Source organism: Lissotriton helveticus, chromosome 9 (genome assembly GCF_964261635.1).
Source record: "Lissotriton helveticus chromosome 9, aLisHel1.1, whole genome shotgun sequence".
Classification (NCBI taxonomy): Eukaryota; Metazoa; Chordata; class Amphibia; order Caudata; family Salamandridae; genus Lissotriton; species Lissotriton helveticus.
Window position 1 is genome coordinate 137,167,493 of NC_136070.1, and position 17,100 is coordinate 137,184,592.

General features: G+C 48.3%; 1 protein-coding gene across 2 annotated transcripts in view; it reads left to right on the forward strand.

Moving 5' to 3' along the window:
- SPTBN5 (spectrin beta, non-erythrocytic 5) overlaps window positions 1-17,100 on the forward strand; it is a 2,054,098-nt gene that overhangs the window by 493,706 nt on the left and 1,543,292 nt on the right. For both annotated transcript variants that reach the window (XM_078659643.1, XM_078659644.1), the window contains exon 22: window positions 4,531-4,630. In XM_078659643.1, the coding sequence (XP_078515769.1) occupies window positions 4,531-4,630 (100 nt within the window). The remainder of the gene's footprint in view (window positions 1-4,530; window positions 4,631-17,100) is intronic.

Consider the following 17,100-nt stretch of genomic DNA (forward strand, 5'->3'; position numbering starts at 1 on the left):
TTATCCTGCTACTATCGCATGGTGCCGCCGTGTTGGGAATCTGATGTTAAAACTGTCATTTTATCACGATAGACTGCAATATGCAAAGTCGCGTTAAGCTAATTTTGCAATGTTTATCACACGTTCTTGAGAATATACCCCTCAGTGTTGATTAATATTCTTTGACTCAACGCAGAGAGGGCACACTTCCAATGACATGTTTTCTGCTCCATATATACAGTGTGACATTGTTTGGAAATATTTCAAAGAGTGATAAGTAGAAAATATGAGTAGGTATATAACAAATCAAGATTTGAAGCCTTAAATATTAATTTACTTCTGTGATTAACACATAGATTTCATGTCTTTGAAACAGCAGCTGTCATTCTGCTTTTGGATAAAGAACAAAGGCATCCATTAGAGAATGGTAAACTAAGGCTGGAGTAGGCATAATCTTCTTATTGGAAGACACATAGGGGCAGATGTATCAACAATCTGTTTTGCGAGTCCTTAATTGCGAATTTTTGCGAATCGCAATTTCGGAATCGCAAAATGGGATGTATGTACATTTTTGCGATAAAGTAGCGATTTCTGAAAAATCGCAGAATAATTTGCGAATTTTCTGCGATTCCTTAATTAGCGAATTTCGCAAATTTAGAAATCGCAAAAACGGGAATCTGCAATGCAGGAACAGCCTGATGACATCACAACCAGGAAGTTTCATTTATTGCTTGCACCTGCTTGCCTGAGCCACACCCAGTGGCAGTTGGAAGACTGTTGTGAGGCAGAGCAGACCTGTTTGGAGAGCAATGGAGTCCCAAAAGGCACAGAAGGAAATGTCAGCTGAAAAGAGGAAAAGGAAGCAAAAATTCTCTATAAAGGAGCAAGAAATCCTCATTGAAGAAATGGTTTGTAACCATGAGGTTCTATTTGGCAAGAAGGCACCAAAAGTTCCTGAATCTAGGAAAAGGAAATCTGGTTGGAGATCCAGGAAAAAGTAAATTCTGTGGGAGTTACCACTCGCTCCACAGATGAAATAAAGAAGAGATGGTATGACATGCGACTAAGATCCAAAGAGAGGCTTGCAGAAAGGATTAAAGATGCGAATAAAACAGGTGGTGGTACTTCATCTGCAGACCAACCGACAACCCGTGAGGAATTAATTGAATCAACCCTGCTTCCAGAGAGTGTGAGTGGAGCGGCTAACATTGATAGCTCTGACCCTACAGCAACTACACAAGGTAAGATGCATGCAAAGAAGTCCATAGAATGTGTGTAATGAATATGTGTGTGTCCTGTGCTTATACTCAGTTTGAGAAAGGTAGTAGTCTAGTGAGATTGTTAAACCTGTAGCAAGCAATGCATCATGGGAGTTGTAGTGCAATAATGATTGTCACACTTATCATCATAGAAACACATGAGTTGGTTGCAATTAATAATGAAGGATATAAAAACAGTGTACTACAAGTAATTGTCATCAATGAAAACAATTTATTTGTCAGAAACACAAACTCATTTATCACACTGTACATCCACAGAACAATCAAGGGAATCCAGGGCAGAAAGTGAGTTGGATAATTCACCTCCACATGTTACCACTGATACAGAAGAAGGAGGCACTGATGCCACTGCCCTCAATCAAAATATACACAGAAAGCGCAGACATGTTGCTCCTCTGCCAGCAATGGAAGATTATGATATTGTAGATGGAGGTACAGTACCCAGTGAGACTGACACAGTGTTCCCTCAAGACTCACAAGACCAACCGCAAATACCAAGGAGGCCACGGTCATTCCGGTTGGAGACATGTAGGAGCAGCAGTGGGCCAATTGAAGGAGGCACTGTTTTTGCTGGCCTTGAGCAGGATATGCTTCATGTACAGCGCCTGCAACACAAGGCCCTCCGGTCAATCAATAGGCAGCTTTTGAAATCAAATGAAAATCAAGAAGGCATGGCTGCATCAATTGAAAAACTCTGCCTGACCCTTGCACAAACAGAAAGTGCTCGCAACAGGGCTGCACAGACAGCACATGTGAGGATGCTTAGTTACACAAAGGCAATTAACAGGCTTTGTGCTGTCACTAGCAATTTCACCAGGCGCAGCATTAACATGCAGCGTGAAATGAGCGACTGCACACGTGAAATGGCTAAAAGTTTGGACAAAATGACCTCTGTGTTAGAAATCATGCAAACATCAAACTCTGGCGCAAGTGCTCTCCTTGGCTCAGCTGATAATGAGGACACCTCCAGTAGGAGCAGTAGGAACCCCACTCCAACAACCCAATTGACCCAACGCAGAAGTGGAAGGCGTGCTAGTACAGGACCTGAACAAGAAGCCATGCAATCACAGGAGCAACCTGCTTCAAGCCGCCAGCCCAAGAAGTAACATTTGAAATAGCAACTTATCAGCATAACTGCATTGTGGAAGCTGTCTTTATGTTCCACGTATGGCTATTTCCCTCATTTAAAATGTATGATTTTTACACAATGCACTATGGTTTGTCTGTTGTGGATTAAAACAACAATTGCAAACAAGAGTCTGTAGTTTGGCTTTTCTTACCTAAAAATAATTTTTTGTAATCTCTGTCCTTCTTTGACGGCCAGCCATTGCTCCAACTCCTGCTACAGCCATTCTAGGTGGAGGTATGTCATCATCATCAGATGAGTCAGACTCACTCACTTAAATGTCTGTGCCTTTGCGCATGGCCATGTTGTGCAGCATTGCACATGTTGTAACAATTTTACAACAGGTTTCAGGATTGTATTGCAAAGCTCCTCCACTTTTGTGTATGCATCTGAAACGGCTTTTTAATATTCCAAATGTACATTCAGTTACCCCACGTGTAGACCGTGCGCTCTGTAGTACCGTCTTTCTCTTGCATTTGCAGGATTCAAGTATGGTGTTAGGATGAAATCACGCACTGCATAGGCACTATCACCTGCATGTGAGAAAGAAAATAGTAACTGTATGTTCCATCTGCAAATGATGGATAGATGGATGGATGGATGGATGTTTGCAGGAGTGTTACTCACCTAGCAGGTATCCGTCTCCAGAGTGACCACAACTCAGACGTCTATGAATTGCGCTATGTCTGAAGATAAAGGAGTCATGTGTGCTTCCTGGATACTTTGCCACAATGTCACTGATAATGTTTTTGGCATTGCATATGATCTGGATGTTGAGAGAGTGGTAACTTTTTTATTTATTTATTTTTTTATACTTTTATTTTCATTTTATCATAACTCAACATGACAATCATGCAATTAACTGCACATATATCCAGTACCCACTCCCACCCCCTTCGGCGTTGTCCACAATTGTTAAAAATCGTCCCAGGGGAGTGGTAGCTTTTTCTATTACGAAATACATATTCTGTGGCTGCAGGTGGAGTGATAGCAATATGGGTTCCGTCAATGCATCCAATCACATGTGGAAAGCGTGCGATTTGATAGAAATCCAACTTTGTTTCCTGTAAGGCTTGTTGTGTATTTGAGAAATATATATGATGTTGGAGTCTCCTCAGAATTGCATCCAGGAACACATGAAAGAAGCGTGATAGGGCACATTGTGACACTCAACCAACCTCTGCAATGATACTTTGAAAAGACCCTGAAGCCAAAAGGTGCAGTGAGCACAATACCTGCACAGGTGTTGGGATTGATTGTGTCCTGCCTGTAGGATGTTCCAAAAAAGGTTCCAATTCATTAATCAGGTCCAAAATGGTGTGTGGATGAAGTCTGTATTTGTCATATATCTCCTCCTGAGTCTGCTGGAACAGCGTAATGCGTATTCTGAAGATTCTCTCCTGTCTTTGTCTTCCTGGGCAAGAACCTGAATGCGCAGCCTCCTGGCAATCAGGTACAGTCCCGCCATTTTGGAATTTAAAATAATGCATTCTGAGTGCCTTTTCATACTTTTTTTTTCTTTTACCACCTGCTTCTATTTGGTGTTAATTGCAAATTCTAATTTTGCAATTTTTTTTAAATTCGCAATTTGCGATTTTTACATACATACTGTTGCGATTTCTTAAGTTGCTAATTCTTGTTTGCGAAGTTCGCAAAACTAAGAACATGCAAAATAAGGAATCGCAACAAAATTCTAAGAAAAACACTTCTCGCACACTAAGAAATCGCAGATATTGCGATTTCTTAAAATGTGATGCGATTTGTTTCATACATGCCAGTTACACTTCATTTTGTCGCAAACGCTGCGAAAATGCGATTCGCAGAGTTTGCGACATAAAAACAGCTTGATACATCTGCCCCATAATGTGTGAAAACCACACATCTAGTATACAGTAAACCACCCAAAAAAACATAGGGCATACCCTCAGGGGAAATAATATTAAATTATCTAAACTGTAGTGAGAATCTTTACTGATCTTACGTTTACTTTTTTTGATGTTCTTCCACTAATTACGTCTTGTTTTTACTGTGTGCAATTTAGCCTCTGCAAATGGGAAAGGCTGCAAACGTAATGGGGTCTTTGTAAACGGATGGTGCAAAGAAAGTTCAATAAGCTGTAAGTTTACTTTCTGGTTACCTTTGCAGGATTGAAGAGAGGGTAAAAAACACTCAAATTCGATTGAATGAGATGACACAGCAAAGCGAAAAGAGGAAGAATAACTTACTGAATTCTCTGAGACTGCAGGTAAAGTATAGTTGTTTGTGTCTTTGATTGAGCCATAGCAAATCTTTAGCATACAGGTAACCAGTGGCGGCTCGCAGATGGAGTGCTGCAGGTCGGTGGGGCAGGGGAGGTGCTGGGTGGGGGGTAGTGGAGTTAGACATACAACAACCAGGAGTAAAGTAAGTAAATAAATAGATAAAACTATTTACCTTGCGCTTGCTGCATTGCCAACTCGCCAATGCAGCGAGCGCAAGGTATATAGATTTATTTACTTACTTTACTCCTCGACGTCGTACGTCCGACTACACTACCCCCCCGATTGTGCCCCTCCCCCGCCCAACCACCACAGCACTCCCTTTACGAGCCGCCACTGCAGGGAACGTTCCATAAGGAAGTGCAAAAAATGCATCTCCATTGCTCTCACTCTACATTGCTAGATGCTGCTATGTTTTGTTAAAGGTGATTTGTATAGCACTTATGCGATATATTCTCATTATTTTTTCTGTTGTGTACACAATATACTAAGCTGCAATATGGCTAATTAACCTGGGTATCGTACTATTATTCAAGATGTTGTCTAAATGTTGTAATTAGATGTGGTTCGAGGCAGGTCATTCCCCCGCTTCATGCCACAGATAGTATCATTTATGAGTATGTAGGTTACACAAGGTAATACGTTTAAACTTTGATTGAAGAGAATGTTTGGCAAATAACTAAACTAAATGAAATGAATTTATAAAGTGCATTAAACCCAAAGGGTGCCAAAGCGCTAATCCAGACAGAAAAACACTGAATGGAAAACCAAGAGTCATTTTCATGGGGGAGAGAAAAGCCAGGTTTTAAGAGGCTTGCGGGACAGAGTGCAGGGCTCCAATGCAGCGATGTGAGCAGACAGAGTATTCCACAATTTAGCTGCCGCAACAGAACAAGAACGACCCCCCATTTGATTTTACGAAACCTTGGAACAATTAACTTCCTGCTAAAGGAGGATCTGAGTAGTCTATTAGGAGTACACTACCTGAAGGATGCTCTAAAATGCTTGGGTCCTTGGTGATGAAGAGCAAGAAAGACCATGCAAAGGGCTTTCTAGATTACACACTTTCTAACTGACAACCAATGAAGGAAGTGAATACCATCCCTAAAAACCCTAGAATAATGTTACCCTTAAAGTCTGAACCTTTTTCAGAGACCCCATCCGGGGATCCCAACTGAATGCGTTTTTTGTCCGCCATGGGCTTGGTGGATATCTGGAGATGGCTCAACCCGACCACTAACCAATTCACGTTTTAATCTGGGGCTCACAATAGTCAATCTCGTATTGATCACATGCTCACACATGCTCTGGACATTCATGTTTTTAGGAAGTCCCGGTGCCTACAGACTAGGAGCCGCACTACCCTCTCTATCAATCCTTGGGCACTTAAAATACCCCACATTAGAGAAACACTGCTCAAAGACACCGACTATTATTTTGCAGAAAACGTGGGATCAGGGAGGAGGAGCTACGCGCGGATCCAAGATGGACGCATGAGCAGAGGGTTCCCGAGACCCCTTCCGCCACCCTCATTTATCCTGCCACATATCCTGATTTGGACGACGGGTATTTCTTGTTGATGCCCTGCTGATATTGGAAGCTTTTTCCAGAAATTGATTTGGCCGCCGGGAACTGGACTTGCTGCACCCCGTATTCTGAGGCCTACAGCGGTGACCATCCAGGGTCTTGAGTTGCCGGGGTGCACAGGTGGCAATTGAACAACAACGGCTGGAGAGACGCCTCCGCTGCCTCTGTGGTACTTTCGGTTTCGATTTCGGTCATTGTTGATGCCGACTCATTGCTGATTGCCATTGCTGCCCTGGTTTAGTCGCCTACTCTCCTTTGGCTGTCGTTCCTTGACCTCTCGGCTTAATAAGCTTGCCATAGAGGAAAACATTTTGCCCAGATCTCGGAGGACCCTTCGGAGCTCGTCGACCATCATGGCGGGCAGGACGGACCCCGAGAGGTGTAACACCAGAGGCCCGAATCGAGGGGGAGCCGTTCAGACCCAGACTATAGAACGCTTCACTCGCCCGAAGGTCTCCCCGGGTGGATCGGGCAAGTCCCTCGGAGAGTCTGGTGACGGCACTCCTGCGAATGAGGAGCTGACTTTGGCGGATGTCATGGGCGCCATTGCCAATATCCAGACTGCGATGGGTCAGCAATATGAGACTCTTGCCACTAAGTTAGATACGGTTGCGATTGAGGTCAACCTTATCAGGACGGACCTGGGGAAAACCAACGAACGGGTCAAGTCTCTGGATGTTAAGACGGCAAGACTAATTACAGATGTTTCGGATCTTCAAACTGAGGTCCGCGATCTTCGCAAGGCCAGAGACTCGTTTGCCCGTCGGCTGGATGATTTCGAGAGCCGGGCCAGACGAAATAATGTTCGCATTGTTGGCGTTCCGGAGAATTCTACGGAGGTACCAACGGATCTTTTGGTAGACGACCTTATCCAGAACCATCTGTCACCGAAGGGCCTTAGTAATCTTTTTGGGGTGGAGCGTGCTCATAGGATTCCAGGTGGGAAGCCCAAGCTTGGGGCAGCTCCGAGGCCTATCATAGCCAGGATTTTTAATTTCCGGGACAGAGACGCTATCCTGCAGGCCTCCCGCATTAATGGTCCCACTAAGTTTGAAAATGTATCGATCAGCTTTTATCCGGACTTCACTCAGGCGGTACAGAAGCAACGTATGGCCTTTACGGTGGTGAAGCGACGCCTCAGGGACATGGAACTGAAGTATGCCATGCTTTTTCCGGCTCGCCTGAGGATTGAGCATAACGAACGTACATTTTTCTTTGATCGCCCTGAGGTGGCCAGTGACTGGCTGGATAGCTTGCCGACACAGCGTACCAGCCCGGAGAGTTCGAGAGGTGCCGAAGGCGGCCTGGAAGAACAGGAGTAGTGAGTCAGTGCTGATGAGCCATTCTTGGACGCTTTGCAGTGGCTCTGTGATAGCGATGTTTATACGCTGTGGATACCCGGGGGTGGGGGGATTCGGGACTCTTCCTCCTCAGGGGACACTTTTCTCTCTCTTTTTGTAGGTTAGTTTAATGGGGCGACAGGCACACTGCAAGTTGGGGTGGCTTCTTGGTCTACCGCAGGGGTGCAGGGTGGGGGGTTGTGTGTTGAGGGTTCTATGGGGGCAGGGGGGAGGGTGTTTTCTTGTTTGTTGGTTTCGAGGCTCTGATTTGGTCGCTACTTTATCCTTTGTGCCTGCTTTGTGGCGGGGGGGGACTGTTTTTTTTTTTTTTTTGAAACCTTTATTCAAAAAAGCAAGGAGATACATGCGCAGGCCCACAACCATCATGGCCGGCCGCAAAGACAATCAATAAAAACAGGAGAAACTCAGACCAATCAGGAGACAGGATATGTTAAGATACATCAAACGCAACTTTTCTGGGCCTGCGACACAGGATATGAGGGTTTCACTTTAAAATTTTGAAGAAGTGTAGGGGCTGAAACAACAAGGACATAACACCTTACATAAGAGAGATACATAAGAGACAAGGGGGACATACCCCAGTCGCAATCTAGTAGGATATAATGACAGCAGCGATATAATCAAGGCATCCGCAATAATAATACCAAACGATAGGCCACGTTACAGTAGACATCAATCCTAAATATCCTCCCAGAGAGCCCACCCTCGAGGAGTGAGAGACAGGGGCACGTGGAGATGCCCAAAAAAAGAATAAGGTGCAAGAACAAGAAACAGCCAACCCTACTAAAGAGGAAAGAGCCCTCCCAAAGCCGGAAAAGAGCGAAAGAGACCATAGAATAAAACAAACTAAAATAACAAACCCCCCCACATCCGCCACCCTGCACCCCTGTAATGGCCACGGCCTAACCCACTAACAGCGTGCCTGTCGCCCCGGAACTTCCCCACAGGAAGGAAAAATAAAAGAAATAGAGGAGGAGAAAAACAGGATTAGAAGATAAGAAAGAACAGTGGAGGAGGAGGATCATCAACAGGTATGATTCCGGCCGCCCACCCCCGGACCCCGCCACCAATATGATTACAACGATCGATACAGTCAATGTCCCGCTTATCCCACATAGTCCCAGCAGTATGAGCAATAGCAATCCAAGAAACGGCCCTAACCTCGACCCCAGCGAGCAAGGTGGTCGATGGAGTCCAACAGTCCGGCCGGCGCCGTGGATGATGGAGACACCCGGGATGGCCAACACAGGATGGGGGGTCGTCCAGAAAAGACTACGAAAACCACTGCTGCGGGTCCGCGAAAGATACAAAAGGATCAAGACAATGCAACAATCCACCGGAAGTAACAGGCCAGAACAAGAACAACAGCTCCAGGAAGGGATGGAAAGTCACGCCACCGAAGCACAAAGGACAAAACCGGAGGAGGGCCATACGTACATACTCGGAGCAATCAACATGTGCAAACATGGCCGCCCATCCACGGACCCCCAAATCTACACAGAACTAACGTTCAACTCCCCCGTCCGTCCATCATAGTCCCAGCAGCGCGAGCATCGGAATCCAAACAGAGGAAACGTCTTCAGCCTTGCCCCTTGCGGTCTGGTATGCCAACAAGGTCCAGATGTACAGTAACCAGCATGGATGGGGTATGCAGACGGGATGCCCATAACAGAAGAAGGCGCTGACCTCCACAGACCGTCCAACACAAAGCCATGCGTGCCTCGACAGTACAAAAAGAAACAAAGCATAGCAATAATCCTCGAAGAGCGGCCGACCAAAGCAGTAACATCAGTACCAGGATATGGTAGTAAGTCCCGCCAGTGGACCGCATATGAGCTGCCGGACATGGCGCCCGGAGAGGATTCCCCCGCCACCGCGGAAGTCCGCGAACACCAGATCTCTGCACAGCCGAGACAATCAGCACCGTGGCGGGATCAGGATCCTGTACCTTCAATGCCTTCGTATACATCTGGGTAGACAATCCACAGCAGTCGGCTACAGGGTGTGGCGGAGTGCCCCGCACTCGAAAGCAGACCCGGCCAGCCGAGTGCACAGCAGATGAAATGGCTTCCAGTCGACTCCCCAGATCTCGTGCATTATCATGTAGGGCAGTTCGTAACGCACCCAGAGCGCCCAAAACCCCGCCAATCTGCAATGATGCCTCAGGAAATAGGGGTGTAGCAGCTCCCGTCACATCGGGCACACAGACATGGCGCAGGTCTCGTGATCGGCCGCCGACATCCCATGTGAACGGCCGGCCATCCCGTCGCCGCTCCGCATAGTACAGCCGGGCTGGGGGCACAGGGGCAGCACACTCCATTCCGACACCCCACACGATTACAGTATATTGTCGGTGATCGCCCGTACCTCAATAGCAGCCCGGGGTCGTCAGTTTCGAGTGCCGAGTCTCCGATACAAAATGGCACCCACCGCAGCACTGGGAGACGAGCAAGCTGGTAAAGCCATCCACGAGCTGGGGAGAGGGTACAATGTGTCGCTCACAGCCGCGCCGTCTTCCAAGCACTGAGATTTGCAAGGCAGATGGAATCGCTGTAGCGGGAAGCACAGTGCAGCAGTCGCTCCCAGTCGGCCGGCTCCGACCCAGTTGCAATGGCCGCTGGCGTCGCAATCAGGGCAGGCAGTCCCCAATGAAGAAAGACCCGGTCACCGCCATTGAGCACAAAGGAGGAAGCAAGGGCGTCGCTTCGCATCCACAGCCGGGAGCGCACCAAGGAACACAGCGTTAGAATCAGAATCTCCTCCCGGATCCGATCCCCCGGCGAAGAAACAGGATAGCTTGCAGCATAAGTGGCAATACGGGGGGAACGCGAGAGGGTCGGCGGAGCCGAGGGTTTAAGCGGCCATCATGGTTGCAGGATAGGCTCCTCCTCGGGGGGGGACTGTTGGTTTTTGTCTGGGATGGGGGGTAGGGGGCTGAGAGTGTTGAGCTGGAACGTAAATGGTCTTGGGGATAGAATAAAACTGGGGATAGTTTTACAGTATTTGAAGCGACACTCCCCGGATATTGTTCTGCTACAGGAAACGCACCTGGTAGGAAATACGTGCCGCGCACTGAATAGGAGGGGATACCGTTTGGTGGCCCACTCTGGCTTTACCACTGGGTCGAGAGGGGCGGGTATCTAGGTTAGGAACTCCCTCCCCCTTGAGATAGATGAAGAGGTGTTGGACGATAGGGGTCGTTATGCTGCTGTTGTAGGTCGATGGGAAGGGAAGACGATCTCCATTTTGTCTGTGTACGTTCCCCCTGGTCTACAGGCTACCACGTTTTCTGATTTGGGTGGGGTGGTCCTGGGACTCCCCGATGGCTTGCTTGTGGTGGGTGGGGATTTCAATTCGGTTGTCAGCGGAGAAGAAGATCGTAGCCCTCGTAGATCCCTCCCCCCGTCGCAGCTATGGTTGGGAAATTTCATGGATACACTGGGATTAGCAGATTGCTGGAGGCACCTTCACCCTGGACAGCTCCAGTACACCTTCTATTCGGGGCCCATGGTAGTCTCTCGAGACTTGATTACATTTTTGTACCAGCGGTGCAGATGGTCTCCGTGAGAGAAATCAGGCACTTGGCGAGGGGGATCTCAGATCACTCCCCACTGTGGCTCACTATTGATGTGCGGCTGGAGTCCGGGGGTCGTGTTGCTCCTATTAATCCGTGGCATCTTCGTAACCCCAACATTAGTAAGGAAGTGGTTAAATGTATGGATTATTACTTTGCTTAGAATGAAGGGTCAGTATCCTCCCCTGATATTTTATGGGAGGCGTGTAAAACTGTGATCCGGGGTCAGACTCTCTCTTTGATTGCCAGTGAAAGGGGGCGCAGAACTGCAGAAGTGGTACGGCTTGAAAATGATATCTCTGAGTTGGAGGAATGTATGGAATCTGTGACTACGCCTGATAGCCTGCACTCCTTGGCGCTCAAACAGTTTGAATATAGAGCTCTGGTGACTGATGCGGCTAAGGCGATGAACCGTGAACAGCAGGGTCGCCTGCATGATGTGGGTGACAAGGCTGGGAAGTTGCTTGCTTGGCTTGACAGACGTGATAGAGTGAATCGTGTGGTGCCTGTTATTGAACGTGCGGATGGTGTGCGGGTTGTGGACCCGGTCGAGATAGTTGAGGTCTTTGCCCAGCACTTTCGGGAGGTGTACTCGCCGGTCTCGGACAGACCTGTGGAGGACTCGCATCTGTTGCTCCGAGATATCACATTGCCTAGTCTGTCGGACCCGGACAGGGAGCTTATGGAGGCGGATTTTTCTACCGATGAAGTAGCGCTCGCTGTCCGTGCACTTCGCTCTGGTAAGGCTTCGGGCCCGAACGGTTTGCCGGTCGAGCTGTATAAACTGTGTCCCGACAAAATGGCGCCGTATATTCGTCGATCATTTTTGGCGTCACGTGATCTCGGGCTTCTTCCCCGAGATCAGAGACTGGCATCCATTGTGGTCATCCACAAGGATGGAAAACCCAGGGAACACTGTCCGTCATATCGGCCGATCTCGCTTTTAAATGTGGAGCCCAAGGTTCTTGCTAAAATCTTGGCGAGCCGCTTGATCACGGTGATCGGTGATTTGGTACACCCTGATCAGTCCAGGTTCATCCCCCACCGTAATACTGCACTCAATCTCCGTCGCCTCCACGGTGTCTTGGCGAGGGCGGGGTCTCTTGCGGAACCGGCCATTTTGGTTTCCCTTGACGCCTCGATGGCCTTCAACACAGTGGAGTGGCCTTATTTGTGGGCTGCTCTCGCTAAATTTGGGTTTGGTCCTAAGTTTATTGGGTGGGTTAAACTTCTATATGAACAACCGCTTGCACAGGTGGTGGTTAATGGACGGGCCTCGGATCCTTTTGTCCTCGGGCGTGGCACGAGACAGGGCTGCCCTTTGTCGCCTCTCCTTTTTGCGCTGGCTCTTGAACCCCTTGCCACGTGGATCCGATGGGAGCCCTCGCTTAAGGGCATACGGTGGTCTCCTACCTTCGAGGATCGGGTACCTCTTTATGCCGATGATATATTGTTGTACCTCACTTCTCCCCGTAAGTCATTGGGTGTCCTGTTTGATGTCCTGTGTTCTTTCGGGAAGAACTCTGGTTTGGTAATCAACTGGACTAAATCCTGTATTTACCCGCTTACGAGTGGACAGCCTTCTCTGCCTCGCTACTGCCCTATACCTGTTTCCAGTGCTGGTTTCAAGTACTTGGGGATCTATATTTCTTTGGACCCCAAGGTCCGATTCGAGCGGAATCTACTGCCTCCGCTAGCCTGACTTCGGTCGGATGTGGCGGCTTGGTGTGGGTTGCCTCTTTCCCCTTTGGGGAGGGCGGCTTTGTTTAAAATTATGTCCCTTCCCCGGTTCTTGTACGCCGTCCAGAACATGCTGGATCTGGTTCCAGCTGGTTACTTTCGAGACATCGAGAGCCTCCAGCGGAAATTGGTTTGGGGCGGGCGGCCGCGCATAGCGCTTTCGAAGTTGACTTTGCCCTGGTATGACGGTGGTATAGCTTTGCCGGATGTCAGGCGCTATTATTGGGCGTCCCAGTTAAGTGCTATTAACCATGCCATGTATGGACCTGTTCCTAGTCCCGCTTATGATATGGATAGGTGGCAACTGCCCGGGGGTGATTATAATCGAGCGCTTTATTCCAAGATCGACAGGAGATATTTGACGGGCCCCACTGCGGTGGCCGTACGTGTGTGGGATAGTGCGACATCGGCCACGGGCTGGACTGATAAACTTACTAGGGCGACTCCTTTATATGCAGCTGAGAGATTGGGTGGTGTGTGGTCTTCGAAGGGGTTCGACAGATGGGACCTTATTGGTATCAGCAAAGTGGGTGATCTTTGGACCACCGATAGAGTCAAAACTTTTGACGAGTTAAAACGGGAATATAAGCTGAGTGACAGAGAATATTTTCGATACCTTCAAATCCGCCATGCGCTCGATTCGGTCTTCCCTGCTGGTATCTCGATTCCTGAGTCTTCTCCCTTGGAGGATGGAGTGCTGGATGGACATGTCCCCGACAGCACTATCTCCCTCATATATAAAAAACTTATTATTACTCGTTCGGACCTTCTCCTACAGCTACGTGAGGCATGGACTGGTGACGGGCTGGAGTTAGATGATGAGGACTGGCAGGCTGCAGTGTCCTCCCTGAAAGAAGTCGCTATTCCGGCGCGTCTCCGACTGGTGCAACTCAAGATTCTTCATCGTGTCTACGTCACGGGTCCACGATTGATGCATATGGGCTATTCTGTGGATGGGTTATGTCGGCGTGGCTGTGGTTTGCTTGCTACTTTCCTCCATATTATATGGGAATGCCCGGCGGTAGTGGTTTTTTGGAATCGAGTGCATGCGGTGATGAGAGAAGTGACAGGCGTCGGGCTACTTCCTGAGGCCCGACGTTGTTTGCTGAATGTTTGGGAACCGAACGATTGTACCGTTGTTCAGACTCAATGGATCACACTGGGCAACACTATTGCAAAGAGAGACATTGCTCAGCTCTGGGGGTCTCATAGGGCACCACTGGTCTCGGCCTGGAAGGAGAACATGGACTGGTGCATGTTTCGAGAAAAAATTGTATACATCTCCAGTCAGTGTAACTCGTATCGTGGAGAGATTTGTGTCCCTACCCTTGCAGAACCCCCTGATACTACAAGCTCTCCTTGACTGTTCGTTCCAGTGTTTTTGAAAGTCTACTTATTGTGAGATACTGCTTGCTCTTGGCCCCCGCTCCCCATTTACATGATCTCCTGCTGCTTGCTTTTCGTTGTCTCCCTCATGCCACTCGTAGCGGCCCTTTTATTGACACCTTTGCCTCGACTCTTTTTCTTGTGGGGTTTGTTGTTTGTTGTTTGTATGTACTAAAATATAAGAACCTTTTATTTCTCCTCTTCTGCCAGTTGCTCCGAACTACATCATGCCTCCACGCTGCGGAACCCTCGGGTTGTCGGCTGATAAGCTGTGTATTGATTTATTCTCTTTGCTTTGCATTTTTGATCGGCCCTGGTGGCTGTAAATCTGTATCTGTCATCATTTTATAAAATAAAGGTTTTTCAAAAAAAAAAAAAACGTGGGATCAGTCGCTTCCGCTGGGGTATTGTGGGCGGCGTTTGGCACTGTCATTAAGGGTCGCGCCCTATCATTGACGGTGGAGCATATGAGGGAACTGTCCAAGCAAGTAATGGAATTGGAAGAGGAAATCCTGGTTAAGGAAAAAGCCCTTGCGTGTGCTCTTGATTCTTTCGCGCAACACACACTAAATATGGTGCCTCTGGATTACCGGCAACTACTGATGGAAGCTGCTACGGCGCGCTCTCTTGCTACCCATCACAGGATTTACGAGCATTAAGAGCACACAGGTAAACTCCTGGCCTGGCTAGAGAAAAGAGAGCAGGCCTCCAGGTGGGTCTACTCGGTATCCGGTTCTGACGGTATGCTTTTCACTGACCCCCAGCAGATTGCCAACACATTCGCCACTCATTTCACATCTGGATACAGTACTGCTGAGACGTCACATGCCCCTATGGCTGCTGACCTCCTGTCTACTATTAAAGTTGCGTGCCTGTCCACGCTGTACAGTGACTCCCTGGAGAGTGACATTACAGAGACTGAAGTTCAAAAAGCTATTCAGGATGTACGATCAGGTAAAGCTATGGGACCCAACGAGCTCCCCATTGAACTCTTCAAACCGATGACTTCTAAGCTCTTTCCCCAATTATTGCACATGTATACTGAAAGCTTTGAGCTGGGTATCCTTCCTGCTGACGTTAGGACGGCCTCAATCATGGTAATACACAAACCAGGAATGCCAGCGGATGACTGCAAATCCTATCGCCCCATATCCCTCTGCTCTGAGGGAATATGTGAAGTAACAAAGCGATCAAAATGATCGCGGTAAGTTACATTGCAGTTTTTACAACGTAACTCGTTACAACGAGTTGCGCTGCAGGGCGCTGGACTTAGGAGTAGTAAGATTTACTATTCCAACACCAGTCTACGTACAGTAGGGAAGGTGCTGGAATAGTAATTCTTACTATTCCTTAGGTTATAGTGCCATCCAGCGCAAGTTGATGTAACTGGCGTTGTAACGGCTATGTTGGAACTGCATCGCGGTGTACTCACCGCAATGTAAATGATGTTTTCCCTCTGTGGAAGCGAAGATTCTAGCAAAAGTGTTAGCCAACAGACTTACCCCCCCATATCACCGTTGGTGCATCCTGATCAATCCAGGTTTATGCCAGGAAGGAATACGGCCTTGAACCTGGGGCAGCTGAATGGGGTCCTCGGCAGACTTGGCACCATCAGGGAAGATGCGATCCTGTTGTCATTGGATGCCACCATGGCGTTTGACACCATTGCATGGGACTTTCTCTTTGCGGTTCTGACTCGGTTGGGCTTTGGACCCAATTTTATCAACTGGATCAGGCTACTTTACACCCAACCGACGGCGCATGGAACAATTAATAATTACGTCTCCAGTAGGTTCTCATTGCAGCGGGGCACGGAGCAGGGGTGCCCTTTGTCGCCCCAACTCTTTGCACTCGTATTGGAGCCGCTGGCCATCTGGATTAGGAGTGACCCGGAGATAAGGGGACTTAAGTGGACTGAGGATCATGAGGATTGCATTTCCCTCTATGTGGACGACATCCTCCTCTACTTGGCCTCGCCCTGACGGTCTATATGTCGAGTGCTCCACCTATTCCATATATTCGGTGCCCACTCGGGATATACAATCAACTGGGATAAGTCCCAACTATATGTGTTGTGGGGTGATTCGCCACTTAGCCCCAGGGGCTACAACATACCAGTGGCAGCTTGAGGCTTTAGATACCTCGGAATTTCGTTACTCTGGATCCTACTTTATTTTATAAAACCAATCTGCTGGGGCCACTGACTCGTTTGAAATTGGATGCCAGACATTGGCAATCTCTTCCTCTCACTTTTGGGGCGGGCGGTGCTCCTTAAGATGCTCGCGCTACTGCGTTTCCTGTATGCACTGCAAAACACCCCCAATGTGATGCCCGACGCTTATTTCTCCAGTATTGGTAACGTTGTGCGGGGACTGCTATGGCAGGGACGGGCACCACGTATAGCCATGAACAAACTTACCATGGGGTGGTACGATGGAGGTATCGCGTTGCCTGATCTGCGGCTCTATTACCAAGCGACGCAGCTATTTGCTATTAATAGATGGGTGCATGGGGAGAACAACGATCCAAACTTTCGCGCAGACTGTTGGCTTCTGGGACAGGGAGGATACAATAGGGCACTCTCCACAAACCCCCGCAAACTGTATCTTCCGGGCCCCACCGCCCTTACAGTGGAGGTCTGGCATGGAATCACAAAGAAAAGGGGCTGGCACAACCGACTTACAAAAGCTACGCCACTCTGGGAACCAGATATGTTGGATCAGCTTAGTAATTGTCCTGGCTTTGACAGGTGGGATATGATAGGCATCTCAACAGTGGGGTACATGTGGGTGAAGGGAAAATTGGCTTC